The 18,583-nt window shown below is 41.8% G+C and overlaps 1 protein-coding gene across 3 annotated transcripts in view; it reads right to left on the reverse strand.

The window, feature by feature from the left end:
• Window positions 1-18,583, reverse strand: part of ATP8A2 (ATPase phospholipid transporting 8A2) — a 515,363-nt gene that overhangs the window by 347,323 nt on the left and 149,457 nt on the right. For all 3 annotated transcript variants that reach the window (XM_081130125.1, XM_081130126.1, XM_081130127.1), the window contains exons 16-21: window positions 14,941-15,016; window positions 8,659-8,764; window positions 7,832-7,914; window positions 4,863-4,912; window positions 2,251-2,320; window positions 336-420 (exon numbers count right to left, since the gene is read on the reverse strand). In XM_081130125.1, coding sequence (XP_080986251.1) covers window positions 336-420; window positions 2,251-2,320; window positions 4,863-4,912; window positions 7,832-7,914; window positions 8,659-8,764; window positions 14,941-15,016 — 470 coding nt within the window. The remainder of the gene's footprint in view (window positions 1-335; window positions 421-2,250; window positions 2,321-4,862; window positions 4,913-7,831; window positions 7,915-8,658; window positions 8,765-14,940; window positions 15,017-18,583) is intronic.

The raw sequence follows: 18,583 nt of genomic DNA on the forward strand, positions 1-18,583 counted from the left end.
ATAACATGAGTTTTCCAAGAAAGGGAAGCAGAGCTACAAGCTGAAGCTGCACACTGAGTTGCCCGCCTTTTCCCTCTGCACTGCTGGCTGCGAGTCAGCAAAGTCACGTGTAGGTAACGGAGTATGGAACTCGCCACACATCTTGTCACTGCCATGGGCACAGAATGTGGAGGATGGGCACAGGGTTGGCGTTAGAAACGTATACTCCCATGAAGCCAGCCAAGCACAACTATGACATGTCTGTTCAGAACATGATTGCTTTCCCAGGCACCAGTCACAGATGCTTCAAAGCATGACTTCAATGGTTAAAAATACCATTTCCAAATTTCACTTACCTTCTGTGGCAAAATATTCCAGATGGCATAATGTTTCCTCCATGTATTTTGAATCTTTTGAAAGTCTCTTAAAAATTACATTGTCCTATAAAATAAGGAAACAGTGTGACTGGCAAACCCCCAGTAAACCTTCCGGTCAGCATTCTGAACACAGCTTTGTTTCAATGGTGTTCATTTTATACTCATGGGAATATTGAATGGGCAAGTATAAGTATAGTTCTTAGCTGGATGCAGCCATAAGCTTAGGAAAACAAATTGAGTATGGATGTGTCCAAATAAAAACAGCCATGGGGATGTAAAGTACTGCACAGGGAATACAGTCAATAATACTGTAATGACTACAGATGGTGTCAGGTGGGTACTTGAGTTATAGGGTGGTCACCTCGTAAGTTATATAATTGTCCAACCATTATGAAGTACACCAGAAAATAATATAGAATAAGACTGAATGTAAACTGTAATTGAAAATTTAAATTTAAAAAAATAATAAAAATTTTTTAGAAACACATGTTGGGGAAGACTAGAGGTGTTGGGAGTACAATCCAGGACACAATGGTGCTCCAATCCCCCAAATCTGCACAACTCACACCAAAGTTTATAATACCTATAATACCTTTTTGCAGAAGTGAGAAGAGTAAAACACATATCCTAAACTGCTCAAGTACACTCCAGCTTCCTGACACTGCAGAAACTCCTAACCGGGGAGGGCACCACCCACCAGGCATGGAACCCCGTTCAGCTGAGAAACACGTGGGTGGGGAACAGCCCGTCACCCTCTGACAACGCCCATGACTGACAAGCAGTGCTGCGGGACTGGACGACACAGATGGTCCATCAAATATGTTATAAATTGTACAGTTTTAGGACACAATTCTATTTTAAAAAAATCTAATTTGGTTTGGGGAGGCAGGTTGAAGAGAATTAAATCCCATAAAAATAAAATCCAGCATTTCCATATTTACACTGTTTTAGTTACAGCCTTCCTCCGTGCCACCCACATCGCCCCCTCTGTACTTGCACACAGTGGCAAATAAACAAACAAATAAAAATTTTAAAAGCCTATCAAGGTGACCTTGATTTCAGATGTTACTATAAACATAGAACTATTTAATGGGTCCAAGTAAGATGCCTTTAGAATCCCCATGCATTACTCATTTTGTAAAAGCTCTAGCTACATGTGCTCAAATAAGAAAGTGCTTCTTCCACAATTGGTAAAGGTCAGTAAGATTTTCAACTTCATAGTCTTGACACAGGCTCATAAAATGAGCTTAATATTCTTTCCCTCAACACACAGGATCACAATTTAACAAGACATAATTTTGCAAGTCAGGCTCATAGACAGTAACATTCTTCCTTAAAGATAATACATTTAGATTTGATTACTGGGAGGCAGGTAGGACAAAAAGCCTGACCAGAGGGGAGTAAAAATGTAGCCACTCATGACTACCACATAACCCTCTGTGATGAATAAAAAAATAAATCATAAAAATTGAGAATAGCTGTTTTAAGTACATATATACATACATACATACACACATACAATCTTCATATATAAAATCACACTGTATATATAAAGATCATCACAAATTATCTTCCCAAGGTCACCACCACACAATAGTGGTAAACTGGAATCAGAATTCATACTCCCAGGATTTTCCATGACACAGCAGGTTGCTGTTTCTGAAACCAGCTGTTGACTATAAGCTTTTCACTGGCCATCTCTGCCACCCTGGCTTGAACCACCATTATCCTCAGTGGGCTTCTACTACTAAGTTAACTTGATGGCCCACCCAAAAGAGCCTTTCAACCTCGGGCAAACGACCAAGGAATGACGAGGACAGCAGTTAGGAAAAGCAGCAGATTAACAGCGCGGCTGCCAAGAACTCCCTGCTGTGCAGGACCAGTCAGTACTTACAGCCCCTTTACAGTAGAGTCGGAGTTGTCCTGAAGGAGTTCGAACAATTACAGACATTCTTTTTCTGTTACTGTAGGTGTAAAAAGAAAAAAAGAAAAGGAAAGGAAAGTTGTCAGTGGTCTGTTTTATAGGACTCATGTCCCATGATTAGACACCAAACAAATCAAAAGGTGGTCTGGCGGGCCCCAAAATGACCAAGCTCCATTTTCCCCTACCATTTTCCTCAAAGTCAGATTTTGATTGTATATCTCCTATTCTTTTTATTAACATATAATGGACATAAACCTATTCCTTTCCTTGCCATAAAGACTCACTAGTATAGCTATTTATAGTAGAAGACACAGAAATGGAGAATTTGAGCATCTACTATGGACATATAATTGACTTCTGACAGTACTCTGTAATAGTATTTTTCTTTATTTTGCAGCTCAAAAATATTAAGTAACCTGCCCAGTAAGAGCAAAGTAGAGAAATTTCACTATAAATACAGTTAACTCAAAAGTTCCTCACTGTGTCTTTTAACAAGAGTGGAAAGAAATTCCCAACTCACAGCACAGCCCTAACTGAGCACTAAGGTACGCTCTGTCACCCCTGTCCCCTCTCCAACAGGGACAGCTCCTTGGCATCTTTCATCAGGGCCCATCCTCACTCACGACGCCTCCAGCAGCTCCCCACTGCCTGCGGACTCCCCCTCCTGCGGGTCTCCAGCCGGCCCCCCACTAACCCTCTCCTGCACCGGGCTCCGGCTCAGCAGAAGGCTCACCGCCCTGCTCTAGTCCTTCAGGGCCGCGCCTGTGCGGGCCCTGGCCCCCCATCTCTCCGGCCTTTCGATGAGGGGGTTTCCGATGGACTGTCAGCTCCTAAGACTAGGGGACATCATCTCTCTAGCTCTGTGGAAATTCCCACGTCCTAGCCCACAGCACCCTCTGGCCTGGACTCGAGTCTCTCGGCTGCCGTGCAGCCAGGCGCTCTGAGCAGGGCTATTCACCCAGCATTCCCGTTTCTGCGTAAAGACACCACGAGGAGCATCTGAGTGACGTGGATTTACAGTGAAACTTCCCCGTCTTGCTCTTACTGGGCAGGCTACCTAATATTTTGCTTTACACAGAAGATAATTTTATAACAAACTATGAATGATCAAGGGAAACAAACAGTCCACTAAGTATTCCCAGATCTTCTGTTGCCACCAATTACTTCAAGGAAGTGACTAAGTGGCATCTAGGACAGGACACATTACCTAACATGATACAGAACCACGGCTATAAGCAGAAACGATTTTCCGCTCCCGCTTATGCTCTGATACGTTTTCGTAATGCATCCTCAGGTCTCCATCCACACTCACCTGTTTTTACCTAACTCCCTGTTCTCCAGTTAATGCAGCCACACAACAGCACAATTTCCAGGACATCAGCAAGAGAGGGGGCACCAATGTCTGGAGAGATGTTTAGTATGTGCCCCACCTCCACACACGGACCTGCCTCCTGCTCCCTCCATGAACTACTACAGTCGTCGACCTACTCTCTCCCATCGAACACTCAATCCTAAGGGCTCCTGACCCACCAAAGCTCAAGTCTGCGGACCTAAAACCTATAAGAGGGCAAAAAATTCATCTTTTTCAAATAGTTTATAAAGCAAACAGAGCAAACAATTTGTGAATCATTTAACAAAGGTTATTGAAAAACCCACCTAATTTTAATAATAGGAAACAATGCTTTGGAGACAGCAACAGAAACTTGTTCTAATATGGACAGTTCAATGTTAAGGAAGAGGGAGAAAAACTAAATGTTAAGATAATTTTATAACAAACTATGAATGATCTAGGGAAACAATTCAACAAGTATTCCCAGATCCTTCTTTTTTAAAAAAAATATATATATATCTTTATTGATTTCAGAGAGAGGAAGGGAGAGAGAGAGATAGAAACATTAATGATGAGAGAGTCATTGATCGGCTGCCTCCTGCATGCCCCCTACTGGGGATGGGGCCCGCAACCCGGGCCTGTGCCCTGACTGGGAATCGAATCGCCATCTCCTCGATCCTAGGTCATGCTCAACCGCTGAGCCATGCCCGGCCAGGCTGTATTCCCAGATCTTAAATAAATAAACTACACTGAGGAAGAGTGAGTCACAGTATGCACAGGAGAGCTGCGCCGCCCAGACCCAGCAAGTAGTGGGAGGGACTGATCTTATCCATCTTCTCTGTCAGTTTCCCAGGTCCTGCAAGGGAGTACTCAGGTGGGCCTGGGAAAGCCAATGGAAATAACGGCCTCATCACACACTCCAAACTATGCAGATGTGTCTGCGGTTCCTGATGCGAGAACACCAGGTGCTGGGAATCTAAAGAAAAGGAAGGATATAGAAGCATAACATTTCATTTGAAAAAATGAGACAATTTACCTACTTCGCTTTCTCTACAAATTCCAGAGAGAAGTGGGCTTGAAGAGATATATTTACTATATTTAATACATAAGTACTATATTTAATCATATCATCATGCAAACACTCTGATGAAGTTACTATATATATATATACATATATATACATATATACATACACACACACACACATATATATGTATGTATTTTTTTTCAAATGCATGAAAGAGAAACATACCTAGAAAATTCCAGAACATTAAGGATTCCGAATGTCTGCTCCTGTCCCATCTAAAGAAAAAAAACAGACTCTTACCTGAGATGCAAAGTTTTAAAATACCAAAACAACTGCCTCCCCATTCATAAACCTCTCTACACACACCTCTCCCCCTCCTCTCTTTCCCTCTCCGTCTCCCTCTCATTCTCTCTCATTCTTCTATCCCCCTGCAAAAACTTCGACTGGTAGTTTCCCTACAAGTCAGTCTGGTGGGGTCATAGCTCCCCCTTCTGGTAGAAGCTTCTCATTTTTCTCCAGCTAATTTGGCTGCATAGCTACGTCCAAGGCATGAAAATAAAAGACACAAGTTAGACAGGCTCATCTGAAACCTTGGAGCCAGTTATACTTCTGAATTTGGAATTTAAGACATTTTATAGAAGTATACGCATACACCATCACATCCCCAGGGCAACACCTTGTAACACAACGTATCAACTTTGTTCGGCAACATATATGACTATTCGCACTGAAATTCATCAAGCCCATAAATAGCCTTGTGTCAGCTCTGGTTAGGTTTAACTGCCAAATTCCTATGTTCTAAATTTAGGAAAAAACTTTTGGAATTCAAAGTTTCTTGGAATTTAGATTTAAAAATAAGGAAATATGAATCAGTATCAGATTTTAGAGCAATTAATCAAATGTCCTTTTCTTCAGGTTCTTCAAAGTTGGAACCTCAATGCTCTCCATTTTTCCCCAGAATATTCCAGATTATGTATGTGCCATTTTCAAACTTTTTGATCAAATTTTGTCTCTGTTTCCATAATATATCACAGTGAAAAGAAGTGGGCTTTGGAGCTCAACAGATATGAGTTTGAGTTCAGTTTCTCCACTAAGTGTGTGACTTTCTTATAAATGGTGATAACACCTGTCCCCTAGGTTGGAGAGAAAAAAATGAAGTAACGTGCAAATTACTAAGTGCATGATTGACACATGGTAGCATTGAATAATAGTTATTGTTCCATCCACAACTCCCCACCCCTCCTCTTTGCCTCCTAAAATACAACTAACCATACACTTACACCAGCCTTCATAAGCCTTTACTCTCCTCTTTCTGCAATCACCAGTTCCCTTTCTCCTCAGCCTGTCCCAACTTTGTCAAACCCCTGTGTCCACTGTTAGCCTCCTTGGCACTAGGGCTGTGACAGCCAGAAGCCCTCTTTGTACTGTTGTTAAATCGACCACTTGGCCAGCCCAAGGACTTGGATATTGAGATGATCAATAAGGCCATGCCATGTAAATAGCTGCTAACCAACTGCAGAATTTGTGGTTTGATAATACCCCAGTATTAATGGCTGAATGGCATTTTAACAGTTATTATTACTTATAAATATTAATCAGGTAGTCTTTTTTTACTCCCGGAAATGGCCTTAATAGTTTAATAAAATGACCAATAAAATGGTCAATCTGCTTTTCATCAGCATCTAACACCATGATGTCAATTGGCTCTCCAGCGCCCCCATATTTGTCTGGCATTGTGAGCAGAGCAGAAGCACTCACTCTCTCCTTGTCTCTCCCACTGTGCCGGGCTAGTCCACCCGGCCTCCCAACCCTTGTTGGAATGTACAAACACCCACACAACTGAACATCCTACACAAAGGTCTAAATCAGGGGTGGGGAACATCTGGCCCGTGGGGCAAATCATTTGGTCTGGCCCTGCCAAGGCAACTGCAGGCGGGACGCAAAATTCAATAAATCTAGGAGCTTTTTTCATAGCTAATTTTTAAGTTGATAATTTTGTATGGCCAGCAAATGATGTTATAAATATCCAAATGGCCCTTGGCAGGAAAAAAGGTTCCCTACCCCTGGAATAAAAGGCTCCTCAAAATGAAAGGAAGACTACATGTATAAAAAACTTCCATGAAAAAAATTAATGACTGCACACTTCCCTAAGCTAAATTCCCTCTGCTGTATGAAATAAAGTAAAAATAAATATGAGCTGGTCTCTTTACTCCATAAGAAAAGAAACAGAAATTGTCAAGAAATGAGCACCTTGTATAAGGTATAATATTTTATAGGTATTGCATATAAGTAAAGAAAAAAACAGACTACTGCTAAGTCAGGAACAATATCAAGTTATTACATAAGTTAGAAGTGAATTTCAAATGCATTAACGAGGCGTAGGGATTTAAGGATGAATAAAGCCCAAAACTGTAATAATCCATGAGTCGTCCCCAAATGGAGGGGTGGAGAAAGGCAGAGGAGAGAAGAGGCAGCGGATCCCTCCAGCCACATCAGCCCAGACGGGAGTCCAGTGCAGCCCTGTTCACTGGCCATCACGACAAACGCCAGCGCCTTGCCAGTCCTTACCAACTTCTGCTGCCCATCTCAAGAGTTCCTATGAGATCTTAGTCTTGATTTAAGTTTGTTCCTATCACCAAATTTCTCCCTCAGTCTTCTTGAGAGGAAAAGAAAAAAACAAACCCCATAAAATAAATCAACTCCTAGACACTCTAGGGAAAATAAAAACTTATGTACATAAAAAGGTCCCTTAGTGCCAATTCCTTTCTCTCCCAGCCAAGGAGACTGAAGCAGTGGAGCTAGGGCCTCACTGTGCAAGAAGAGCTGGGCACCAAGGCTGCAGGGAAAGTGCTGCAGAAGCTGCCCTCAAAGCGACTGGGCCCTGCAGCTATTTCCCAACTATTACAGAACAAAGAGGAGGCCTCCCAAGTGCTTTACTACAAATAGCTCCACATCCTTGAATTGGCGTGTGGGGAAGCATTGTTGAGAGAGAAAAATTACTGCAAATGCAAAACCAGTATTAATGAGCTAATAAAATCACCTAACATCCTCAGGTTTTCAACAGGCCTACTTTCTCACAGAAAAAAAAATAGACATTTAGCTACCATATTTACAACAGACATGCTATTTCAAATATGCAGTCTTCAAAAACGTAAGTGATCTATAAGGCGGAGAGGTACCCAAGGGTCACTCACGGCTTCTATGATGACCGAGTACGGTGTCCTGCCTGTGAACACGAAGCCCAGTTTCTTAGCTCCTTTTACCAAAGCAGCTTCATCTGTCAATCAAGAGTCGACAAAACATTGACTAACTGCTGGTAATGGCAGAAATCTGCTTAGCAAGTACTATTTTTCAATTAGCAAAACCCACACCAGTTAAAGAGCCTGGCCTCAGGTGCACTCAGGGTTCAGAAGGCACTCGCTCACTCCTCCCACTGGGGGCCTGACAGCATCCCTCTGTTAGACGGGAACACTCGGGCCTAAAAGGGAATCGGTACACTCACGGGGACAAAGTGATTACACACCCACTCTTCTCCGTTGGAGTCCAGTTCTCTAATGAACTTAAGAGATATTCCCGTGACTTTCTGACTACACATCTTCTCTGAGTAAGGCAATGTCTTAGCTCCAGCGCTGTGGGCTTCACGGAGCACCAGGAGTGGGTAGAGTTTGTGCCTGGGGCACAGTTTCCCCAGCAGTTGGACAATCCATGACAGGTGGGGGGTGAGTGAGGAAGCCAGCCACGCTCACTCTTGAGAGCTCTGTCTAGCATGACGACTTCTGCTAGGAAATGCAAGATGGCCTGGGCCTCCCGCTGCTGTCAAAGTGTTACTAGGGTCAGTAGAACCCAGCCCCAGCTTCCCATGGTTTTAACACTTACAGCCTTAGCCTGTAACTGTGTGAGGCCAGAGGCAAATGGCAGGGTATTTGGGGGGCGGGCTACACCATCACATCTCCCACAAGTAACTGCAAACACCCAAGGGTCTAGAGAAGGGGACAGCAGGGCACATGGGCAGAGGCCTCACCTGGGGAGGAGGCCTGGTAGATGATGTCGTCTCCATCCTTCTCGGGAACAACGGTGTGGCACACGGCCAGCAGGGTGAGGAACTCCTGTATGCAAGGAGCTGTGGGCTACAAACAGGATGCTGCATTAATCCATCTGTTACATCACCACTGATGTACATCAGAGCTAATTCAAGTCATCTCCTGCCTAAAACCCTGCAATGGCTTCCTGCTCCCTTCAGAAAAGGGGCCAAGGTCTGTAGCACGGACTCCAGGTCCCCGGGATCTGGAGCCTGCTCACCATCTAGCCCATCTCCTGCCATCTGCCCTCCGGTGCTCTCTACCAGCCACTTGGGTCTGCAGTTCTTCCACCAAGGCTCATCCTTCCCACTGTTCCATCGCTGCCCCTCACGCGCGGTCAGCCAATTCTTCTATTGAGTTTAACAGCCAGCACCTCTGAGAAGGCTACTGTCACCCCTTTCGGAACATCACTCTTGATGTGCTAAGCCCTTGTGGTCAGGTGAGAACAAGGAGGAAGCCAGTGCCCCTCCTAGTTCGCCCCAGCACCCTGCTGCCTGCATGCTTCCCCCCCCTCCTGTAAGAGCCAGGAGGGCGAGCAGGTCGTCTGCGCGCCCAGGCGGAGCAAACAGGAGCTGAAATCTACGGCCGGTGGCCCGAGCGAGAACTGACCGGGAAACCCAGTCCCTGGCTCTTCCGTGCCCTGCGCCTGCGCTTGTTCTACATCAAGACTGCTCTCTAACTTCATAATCTCTTATGACCTGTACGGCAGGGCCCCCTAGGCTATTACATTTTTAAAAAAACAAAACCAGAGCTGTCACGGATGTGTATTGAATACATTTACTTGTCCTCCCCACGCCACACACAAAATCCTTACATTTTTCATTGTGATTAGATTGTATGTGTAATTCGTGGAGAAATGACATCTTAATACTGTCCACCTATCTAGGAATACTGTATGTATTTCTATTTATTAAAGGCTTCTAAAGCCTCTAAATATGGATGCTGGCATATTTTATTCATTAATTTATTATTAATTTGTTAATATTAATGATTAACTCTTATTCACTCCAAAAATATCTGTATGCCTACTATATGTGAGGCACTACACTATTGCTTTTTATATTATGAATGTAATCTTATTTGCATTATATTTTACAAGAGTTTATTGTTCATATGTAAGTAAACACATGTAACTTTAGAAATTAATTCAATATCCAATTATAAGTAAACTCTTACTTGCTCTCCAAGGTGCAGCTGACGCTCCTGGGTCTCTGCAGACCCAAGCGGCTGGCAGAGAGCACCAGAGGGCAAATGGCCGGGGTGGGTACACATTCGTGAGCAAGGTGGACAATAATACCATCCACAAATGGTTACTTCTCCCTTGTCCTTTCCAATATACATACTCGCTTGCTCAGTTCTCACCTGTCTGCAGAGTCTAGCACTTTCAGAATGATGTTCCAAGGCAGGCATGACACCAGGATTCTTTGTCCTGAGGTTATTTTAAAATCACTATCTTTAATGTTTCACTTTAAAATAAATAGGCAGCTGACTATAAATTTGAGATAGATTTGTATTTTCACATTCAAGTAACTATTTGTGTGGTTTTTTTTACAGAATTTTCTTTCTTTTCCTTTTTTTGTTTTTTGTTAGTCACAAATGGATAGTGAATAACATTTTTAATATTTTTAGTTTCTCCTCTGACCCGTTAATGTGATTTTAAGAGCAACCATATGGAAACAGATCACAACTGTTCACACAACTACTTCTTACCAGCCTTCAGGAAGAGCAAATGCACATTAAATTGCAGTTCAATGAAATCTTACAATTAGAGAATTTACAAATTCCCCTGGCCTACACAACAAAAGTGGCTAAGAAATTTTATCTAAAAGCACTTTAATTTCAGAATTTCACTTCCAGATTACCTTCTGCATCAGAGAACTATCTAGTCCTGCATGTCACCTTTCCCATGATTAAACAACACAAAAGACTCATATATTTAATAACTAATAAATAAGCTTAATATTAAAATATTTTCTGAGTGTTATAAAGAAGAGTTGCACACACACTCAAATTAAGTTTCCACCTTGGAATTCTTAAAGATCAAAAAATATCCCCAAGACAAAATTAGTCTACCTTTGGTCTCTACTTAACCTGACATTCTGCAACAAATTAGGGGAGGGAGACAGACTTAATTTGTAACCTATGTATAACATGTTTGTAATATATTTAGACAAGTGATCCATGTTTGACAATAAATTTGTTTTCACTAACTTCCAAGAAGGAAAATGCTTTATAACTTCAAAGAACTGACTATTGGAGAATGAATGCATGTGTGTGTCTGTGTGTATGTATATATATTCATTTATATTTATATATATGTATATGTGTATATATCTTTTTATAAGTCAAAAGACATTGTGGGAAAATACACATACACTATTTAACACTTTAGCCATCTCTAAGTGTACAATTCACTGGCATTTAAATACATTCTCAATGCTGTGTCTCCATCACCACTACCTTTTTCATCTTCCCAACAAACAGTGTACCCATCAAATAGTAACTCCCATTCTCCCTTCCCCCCAAGCCCTAGTAACCTCTATTCTGCTTTGCCTCTATTCTAGGTACCCTCATATAACTGCAATTATAAAATATCTGTCCTTAGTTAACAGATTTTAATCTGCACAAAATGCTTTATGTATCTAGAAATGAGTATATTTAATTTATTTAATGTAAAAACTAGCAGAAAACTATACATGTCTAAAATTGTCTTGCATTCCCATTTGTGGCTATAAACTATATAAATAATACACATATAAAAATTATTTCTTCTTTTTTTGTTTGTTGTTGTTTTTCAAATAATTTCTTCTTGAAGACTCAAACTCAAACATCCTAGGTATAATTATTCAAAATATAGTTATGTGTTCTTCCTTGATAAATCTTTGGAAAATTATCCCACAAATAGAAAGTCACTCGTTAATGAAGGGACCACATGAACTGTTCCTAGAGTTGATTCTCTAAGAGGTAAATTCCATCTTGGCTATCAGCCCACACAAAACTTAAAACACAGTCCTGAAGGACCCAAAAAATCAGAAAACGGAAATTTTGTAACAGATGGAAGTACTCCCCTGGGAGGAAAGTAAGGATTTTCTTGGTTCAAATGCTTTCATTTTAGTCAATGGTCCCAAGAGAATTTAGATAAGAATGTGGGATATCCAGAGGCTAAGATCTTAAAATGCTTCTTCCCTTGCCTCAACCGTATTTTGGCAAAATAACGAAGTGACCTAATGGACTCTGCTGTACACCTGAAACTAACACAAAATAATACTGAATATAAACTGTAATTAAAAATAAAATTTTTTAAATGTTTAAAAACATCCATTGGGTATATCTAATTTAATCCCACACCTTTCCAAAGAAAAATATTGGAGCCCACAGTCATCAACATTTACAGTGGAACTAGATGTTCAAGGTCAAGGGCTTAATTAATGCAATAGCCAAAACAAAGAACACCTCAGAAGGATTCAAGGATCCTGAAAAGCACTAAAAAATGTTAAATATAGGCAAGTTGGCCTTTACTAAAAAATAGAAAATAAATTCCTCAATCCATGGACTCATTAAGCAGTCAATGAACTGTAAATATCCAGATTATTAAAATACCCTTCAAAGTCCCTATGCTTTCATTGATGCTTATGACAGTCTCCCCCTAGGTCAGGGCTTCCTTTTCATAAGAGCTGCAGCTGCAACTACACTCACTGGCCTTCCCACTAGAAAAGAAAATTCAGCGCAGGAGAGTTGAAGGTGAGAAGTAAAGCAAGGACGAAAAAAGAAGTTCACTAACTTCTCTAAGAGTGAGTTTCCTCCTAAAATGCATGCCCTTGACCATGGGACAAAGAATGCTCATTAGAAGGTCGTTATCCATGCTCAGCCTCCGCTCAAATGTCAAGAGAACCGACTCAAGAGCATGAGATCAAAGATCGAAACCCCCTAGAAACCCAGGACACACAAATGTGGGTTCAGCTTTGGAGAAAACGTCTGCATGTGCACATAAACTAACTGAGCTAAGTACTTGAAGGTTTCAAACATGGGGATCATGGCAGCAGGTCCTCCAAGTACCTCTTCTTCAAATAAAGATTTGCTCCAGGCCACGGGGTCTCTATGCCAGCCCACAATTAGGTCCGTGCAAACACCATTCAGTATGAGTGGCCACACTGCCCACATTTCAGCAGTTATGGTAGCCATAACACCCACCGAAGAGACCGAACTCCTCAGTCTACACAAAACAAAATCACAGAATCATTTTTCCAGGGAGTGACATCATACCTATCCCTATGATGTAAAAGTGTACAATGGCTCTTAATGATTTTACACAGCTGATTCCCCAAGTAACAGAAATCTCTTAAGTGTATTTTTATTCATCTCTTCCCCTATTACCTAGCAAAGCGTTTGATATAAATTAGGCCCTTAAATTGTTTGCTAAATAAATGAATAAATGAAAGAGTCTCTCACTTAAACAGGGATCCAACAGTTTGGTGCTCTTCTGAAGCCAACACCATGACACCGCAGTGCCCCGTACGCTATGCTCATCTCACTTCCTCAGCTGCTTTTTCCCCCGCTGACCTCTGCTAGGAAACCAGCTCCATGAAACTAGACTAAAGGCAGTTTCCTAAGCCTCTGTCACCCTTCTACTCCCTCCTTTCCCATTCACCATCCTTCATTATTACCTTCAACCTAAATACAATTTGAGAATACTTGAAGCCACTTTCAGAAAGGAAGTCACCACAGTACACCTGTTTCTTTGACATCCTTGATTAAAACTATACTCCTCCAGAGACATTTCTTCTGAAACATCATTCTTATGCTCAGAGAAGCTCTAGCCTAGAAGCTGGATGCACCTCTAAGATAAAAATAAAAGAAAGGATAACATGGTGACTGTGACATGGAGCACGGACTTCAGCAGTGTCCTCTGTGTAGTGTGGGACACACAAACACACTTCATCAGCATCACTAGGGGCTGAGGCAGAATGTCTGCATCCCAGCCAGTGGATGTGGGTGCCTTACACACTCATGTTTGAGAACCACTGCTAGGAAGGTTTTAGCATTAATAACTAGACACTAACTGCAATAGAAAGAAGGAATTTCCTTGATGAAAATTCAGTGAAAGGTTTAAATATATCCATCTCTTAATAAAATTTAACTCAAATTTAATTTCACTCAAATTTTAATTTTACTCAAATTTACCTAATTTTAAAGCTAAAATTTTATTCAGAAAAAAAATTAATAATATTAGATCTAATTTATATGGACTAAACTGACTGTGAAATGCTTTGATTACTGAATACTTTTCTAAGTTGGTATTTTTCAGAGTATCCTTTCAAAGAATAAATTTATGTGATGCTGCAGTTAATTGTGATTTGTTACAATAGTTGAGATAATGTGATGTCACAGTTAAGATTCAAACAGACTTAAGATACGAGTCTCATTTCTCCATTTGTTTTCTGGGTAACTCTTGGCCAAGTCAGTCTTTCTGTACAACTTCCTATTACCTCTCATGGGTGACTCAAGTACTGCAGGAAATACATGTCAAATGTCTGGCACAGAGTAGGGTGCTATAGCTGCTACATTATTATATCTTAGTTTTGTTTCCTAAATAATCATAGTCAAAGGATATTGCAATTACTTTTCAAAATACATGACGTAGATTCACAACTGTGAAGAAATAGTACTGTAGAAATAGCAATGTAGAAATAAAGCAATAGAAATATGAACTGTTAGAGAATCCTATGGTAAGACCTGTCTTAATCTTGATGTGCTGCTTTATAACTTTACCCATATTTTATTCAGCTTTATATGAACTTAAAAGAAGTGCTAACCACAAAGCATTTGTTTAAGATTACTTCCCTGAAGTAAAAACATCGTAGCCCTAGCCAGTTTGGCTCAGTGGTTAGAGCGCTGGCCGGCAGACTGAAGTGTCCCAGGTTCAATTCCAGCCAAGGGAACATATCTCAGTGGCAGGATCGATCCCCCGCCCCAGTTGGGGTGCATTTGGGAGGCAACCAATCGATGTGTCTCTTTCTCTCTCTCTCCTACTCTCTCTGAAAACCAATGGAAAAGATATCCTCGGGTGAGGACTTAATAATAATAACAGTAATAATAACATCATAAAAGTGAGACTGCATCTCTTCCCCATGCTCCAATTCCAGTTTTCAAGATACTACCCATACACATAAGTACAGGTACACCATAAGCTATTTAATGTCCTAGAAGTAAAACGGTGTCCTCACATGGTGCTCCTCCATGTTCTTCAAGAGCCTGGGATCATCAAAGTCACACGACTCACTAGGGGGACAAGACATCCGGCTGTGAAAGAGAACAGAAAATATTCATTCAGTTCAAAAGTTCCTTTAGGATAATTTGAAGACAGTAAGAATCTGTCTTCACGAAGAACCACAGCTAAAAGGCCCACAGATTTATATTAAACTCTTAAAGATTTGGAATACTATGTATTATTTCAAACCTCAAGGCAGGAAATCTTTAACCTTACTATAAAATATTTTCTAAGTTTTTATAAGCAACAACAGAGCTACAAGGAGAAGAAACAGAGGCAAGAATCAAGACCTGATTTTGTCATTTTAGTTGGTCTCTGCATAACTTCTACCAGAAAAAAACTTGAAGAGTGCCTGCTCGACGCAGGGAAAATATGAGGAATTACTGCATTGGATCTATGCACCCATTTATGGCCAGGGCTCGGATATAGGAGAAAAAAGGAGGCAGATAACTATGAGAAAGGAAATGACATTATGGCTGTGTCCTACCCCACTGAAGGAAATGTGATGTGTTAACAACATTCATGCACCTCCACTCCTTCCTGAAACCCTTTATTCAGGACCAAGACAACAGAAGAAGAGAAAACAGCACAGTTGATGTCAGTCTGAACTCTGAATAGGTATCACAGTTTAGTACAGTAGAAAAAACAGAAACCAATAGCTTGCAAAGGGGGGCACCTAAAATGCAAGCTGACGCCCCTAGCAAATCCCTGTGAAAGCTGAGGAAGTGGTAGCACAAGGTACCTGTGAGATAGATAAAGGGAAGATGGAAAACAGGACAGGTTCTAAATCCACCTGAGGAAGGGTCAGCCTACAAAAACTTCCCTCATCCCATGCAGCCAGGCAACTAACCTACTACACCCAGAAACAAATGGAAGGTTTATCCTTCAGAGAGGCTAAACCAGAGTGGCCCTGGAGAGGCTAAACCAGAGTGGCCCTGGACCCAGGAACACTGCTCACACAGGCAAGTAGGGCAGGGCATCCTCCCAAGACAGGAGTTTTAAGTGAAATCCGATATACGCTAAAAGACACGATCACCAACCCTCTGCTTCCACTCAGCTCCCATAACAGCTGCAGCCACATTTATAGCCCTTGGCAGAAAACGAAAGTTCTTCTCATGAGAAGAAGGCTGATCAGCACACAAAAAAAGACCCATAGACACTGACATCCAGGGATCCTTTAATAAAATAGCAGATCCTGGCTGATCACCCCACAGGGAGGCCACTTAGTCTTCAAGCACACTGCCCCCCGATCAGTATTGTTAGTATACACACAGAGCCCTACTGATCAGTATTGTTAGTATATAAATCTTAAAACATGAGTGGATAACATCACTAGTCCTAAGGGAAACATAAATCAATACTATGATGAGATACCACTTTATACTCATTGGAATACGGTGGCTGCTTTTTTGTTCATTAATTAACAAGTGGTTCAAGGATGCAGAAAAATTGTACATTATTGGCAGGAATGTAAAATGGTAAAACTACTATGAAAAACATTTTGGTGGCCCTAGCTGGCTTTGCTCAGTGGTTAGAACGTCAGCTCGAGGACCGAAGGGTCTGTGGTTTTATTGTGATCAAGGGGACATGCCTAGGTTGCAGGCGTGATCCCTGGTCCCAGTGAAGGCATGTGCAGAAGGCAACCAGTTGATGTGTCTCTCTCATATCAATGTCTCTCTCTCTCTCTTCCCCTTCCACTCTCCCTGAAAAGCAATGGAAAAAGTATCCTCGGGTGAGGATTAAAAAAAACAGTTTGGCAGTTTGTCAAAAAGTTAAACATAGAATAAGCACATGACCCTGCAATCTCACTTTTACATATATACCTAAAAGAACTGAAAGCAGAGACCCAGGAAATTAAAGATGGCAGAACACTGAGTGAAGCTACACTGACACTTTCCCAGGATCAGACTGGAATTACCACTAAAATATAGAAAAACCATCCTGAATAATCAACTGCAACTGAAGACTATCTGGAGGGCACCCTCATAACCAAGGAGGAAAAGTGGAAACTGCACAGAGACTGGTAGGATGCGTGGAGGTGCGAGAGGGCTGGCTGGGCTCCCACAGGCAGCAGCTGAAGGTCTGGAGGGATACCTCAGATGGGGGTCAGCTCTGGGGGGTTCCCACTGAGGACTCTGGGGCCTAAACCTCAGGCTGGGCTTCCCAGCCAAGAGCACCAGAACTGAGAAAGGTGCCCACATAACATCTGGCTGTGAAAAGCAGCAGGGTTTCTGTCTGCCAGGGAGAAACAACTGGAAATGCAGGCACCCTCTTAAAGAGCAGAGCCAAAGCACAAAGTTTTGTGTGCAGCCACTCACTTTGGGCTCCAGCAGAGGGATGGCAGAGTGGACTGGACCTTTGTGGGGAGAATCTAGACTTGTGGGCTCTGGAGATAGAGCTCAGAAGCCACCCCTCTGGATTCCTATGCTGAGTTATTCCCCCATACTGCAGAGGCAGACATTTACCTTCCAAGCAGCTTTTGCCTGAGGGGGAAGCAATTGCCCCATCCTGCTGGAAAACTTCTCTCCCTACCCCCTGGAGTTTCTACACCCTGAGGTTCATTCAGAGAATCTTATTAATCAGCCTACAGGCAGAGACAGACTTCAGAGTGCTTTGAGTCTTTGCCTGATCTGCTTCTGAACCCCCGCCTTGGAAAAACAGACTTTGGTGTGCATCTTGGTTCTGTCCAAATGCACCCAGTCCCAACACAAGGGAACTCAAGCCATGGGTTGTTGATAGCTCCAAACAGTGTACTCAAGGCCAGTCACAAACTGCATCTGACATTGGCCTGCACCAGGGACTGTCCAAAACAACTGAGTACTAGCAGGCCTACCTAATACATAGAAACAAACCCAAAATAGGCAGCCAAAATGGGAAGACAACAAAACAAGCCCCAAATGAAAGAACAAGAGAAGTCTCCAGAAAAAGAGTTAAATGAAATGGAGATAAGCAATCTATCAGATATGGAGTTCAGAATACTGATTGTAAGGATGCTCAACAGCATGAAAAAAGATATGGAAACTATGAAGAGAATTAAGAATGACATCGCAGAAATAAAGCATACATTGGAAGGAATAAACAGCAGTCAGGGGAAGCTGAGGGTCAGATCAGTGAATTAGAAGAGAGTAAAAAAAAAAATCACTCAATCAGAGATCCAAAAAGAAAAAACAATGAAAAAACAGGAGGATAGCCTAAGGGAGCTGTGGGACAACATAAAACATAACAATATTCGCATTATAGGAATGCCAGAGGAGGTCAAACGTAAGCAAGAGTTAGAGAACCTGTTTGAAGAAATAGTGGCAGAAAATTTCCCTAACCTGGTGAAGGAAAAAGTCACACAGGTTCAGGAGGCACAGAGAGCCCCAAGCAAGAAAAATCCAAAGAGTCCCATGCCCAGACATATCCTAATTAAAATGCAAAAAATTCAAGACAAAGAGAGAATCTTAAAGGCAGCAAGAAAAAAGCAATCTGTTACCTACAAAGGAGCTCCCATAAGGCTCTCAGCTGACTTCTCATCAGAAACTCTACAGGTCAGAAGGGAATGGCATAAAGTATTCAAGGTAATGGAAAACAAGGGTCTGAAACCAAGACTACTCTAT

The sequence above is a fragment of the Miniopterus schreibersii genome, assembly GCF_964146895.1.
Source record: "Miniopterus schreibersii genome assembly, chromosome: 2".
Lineage (NCBI taxonomy): Eukaryota > Metazoa > Chordata > Mammalia > Chiroptera > Miniopteridae > Miniopterus > Miniopterus schreibersii.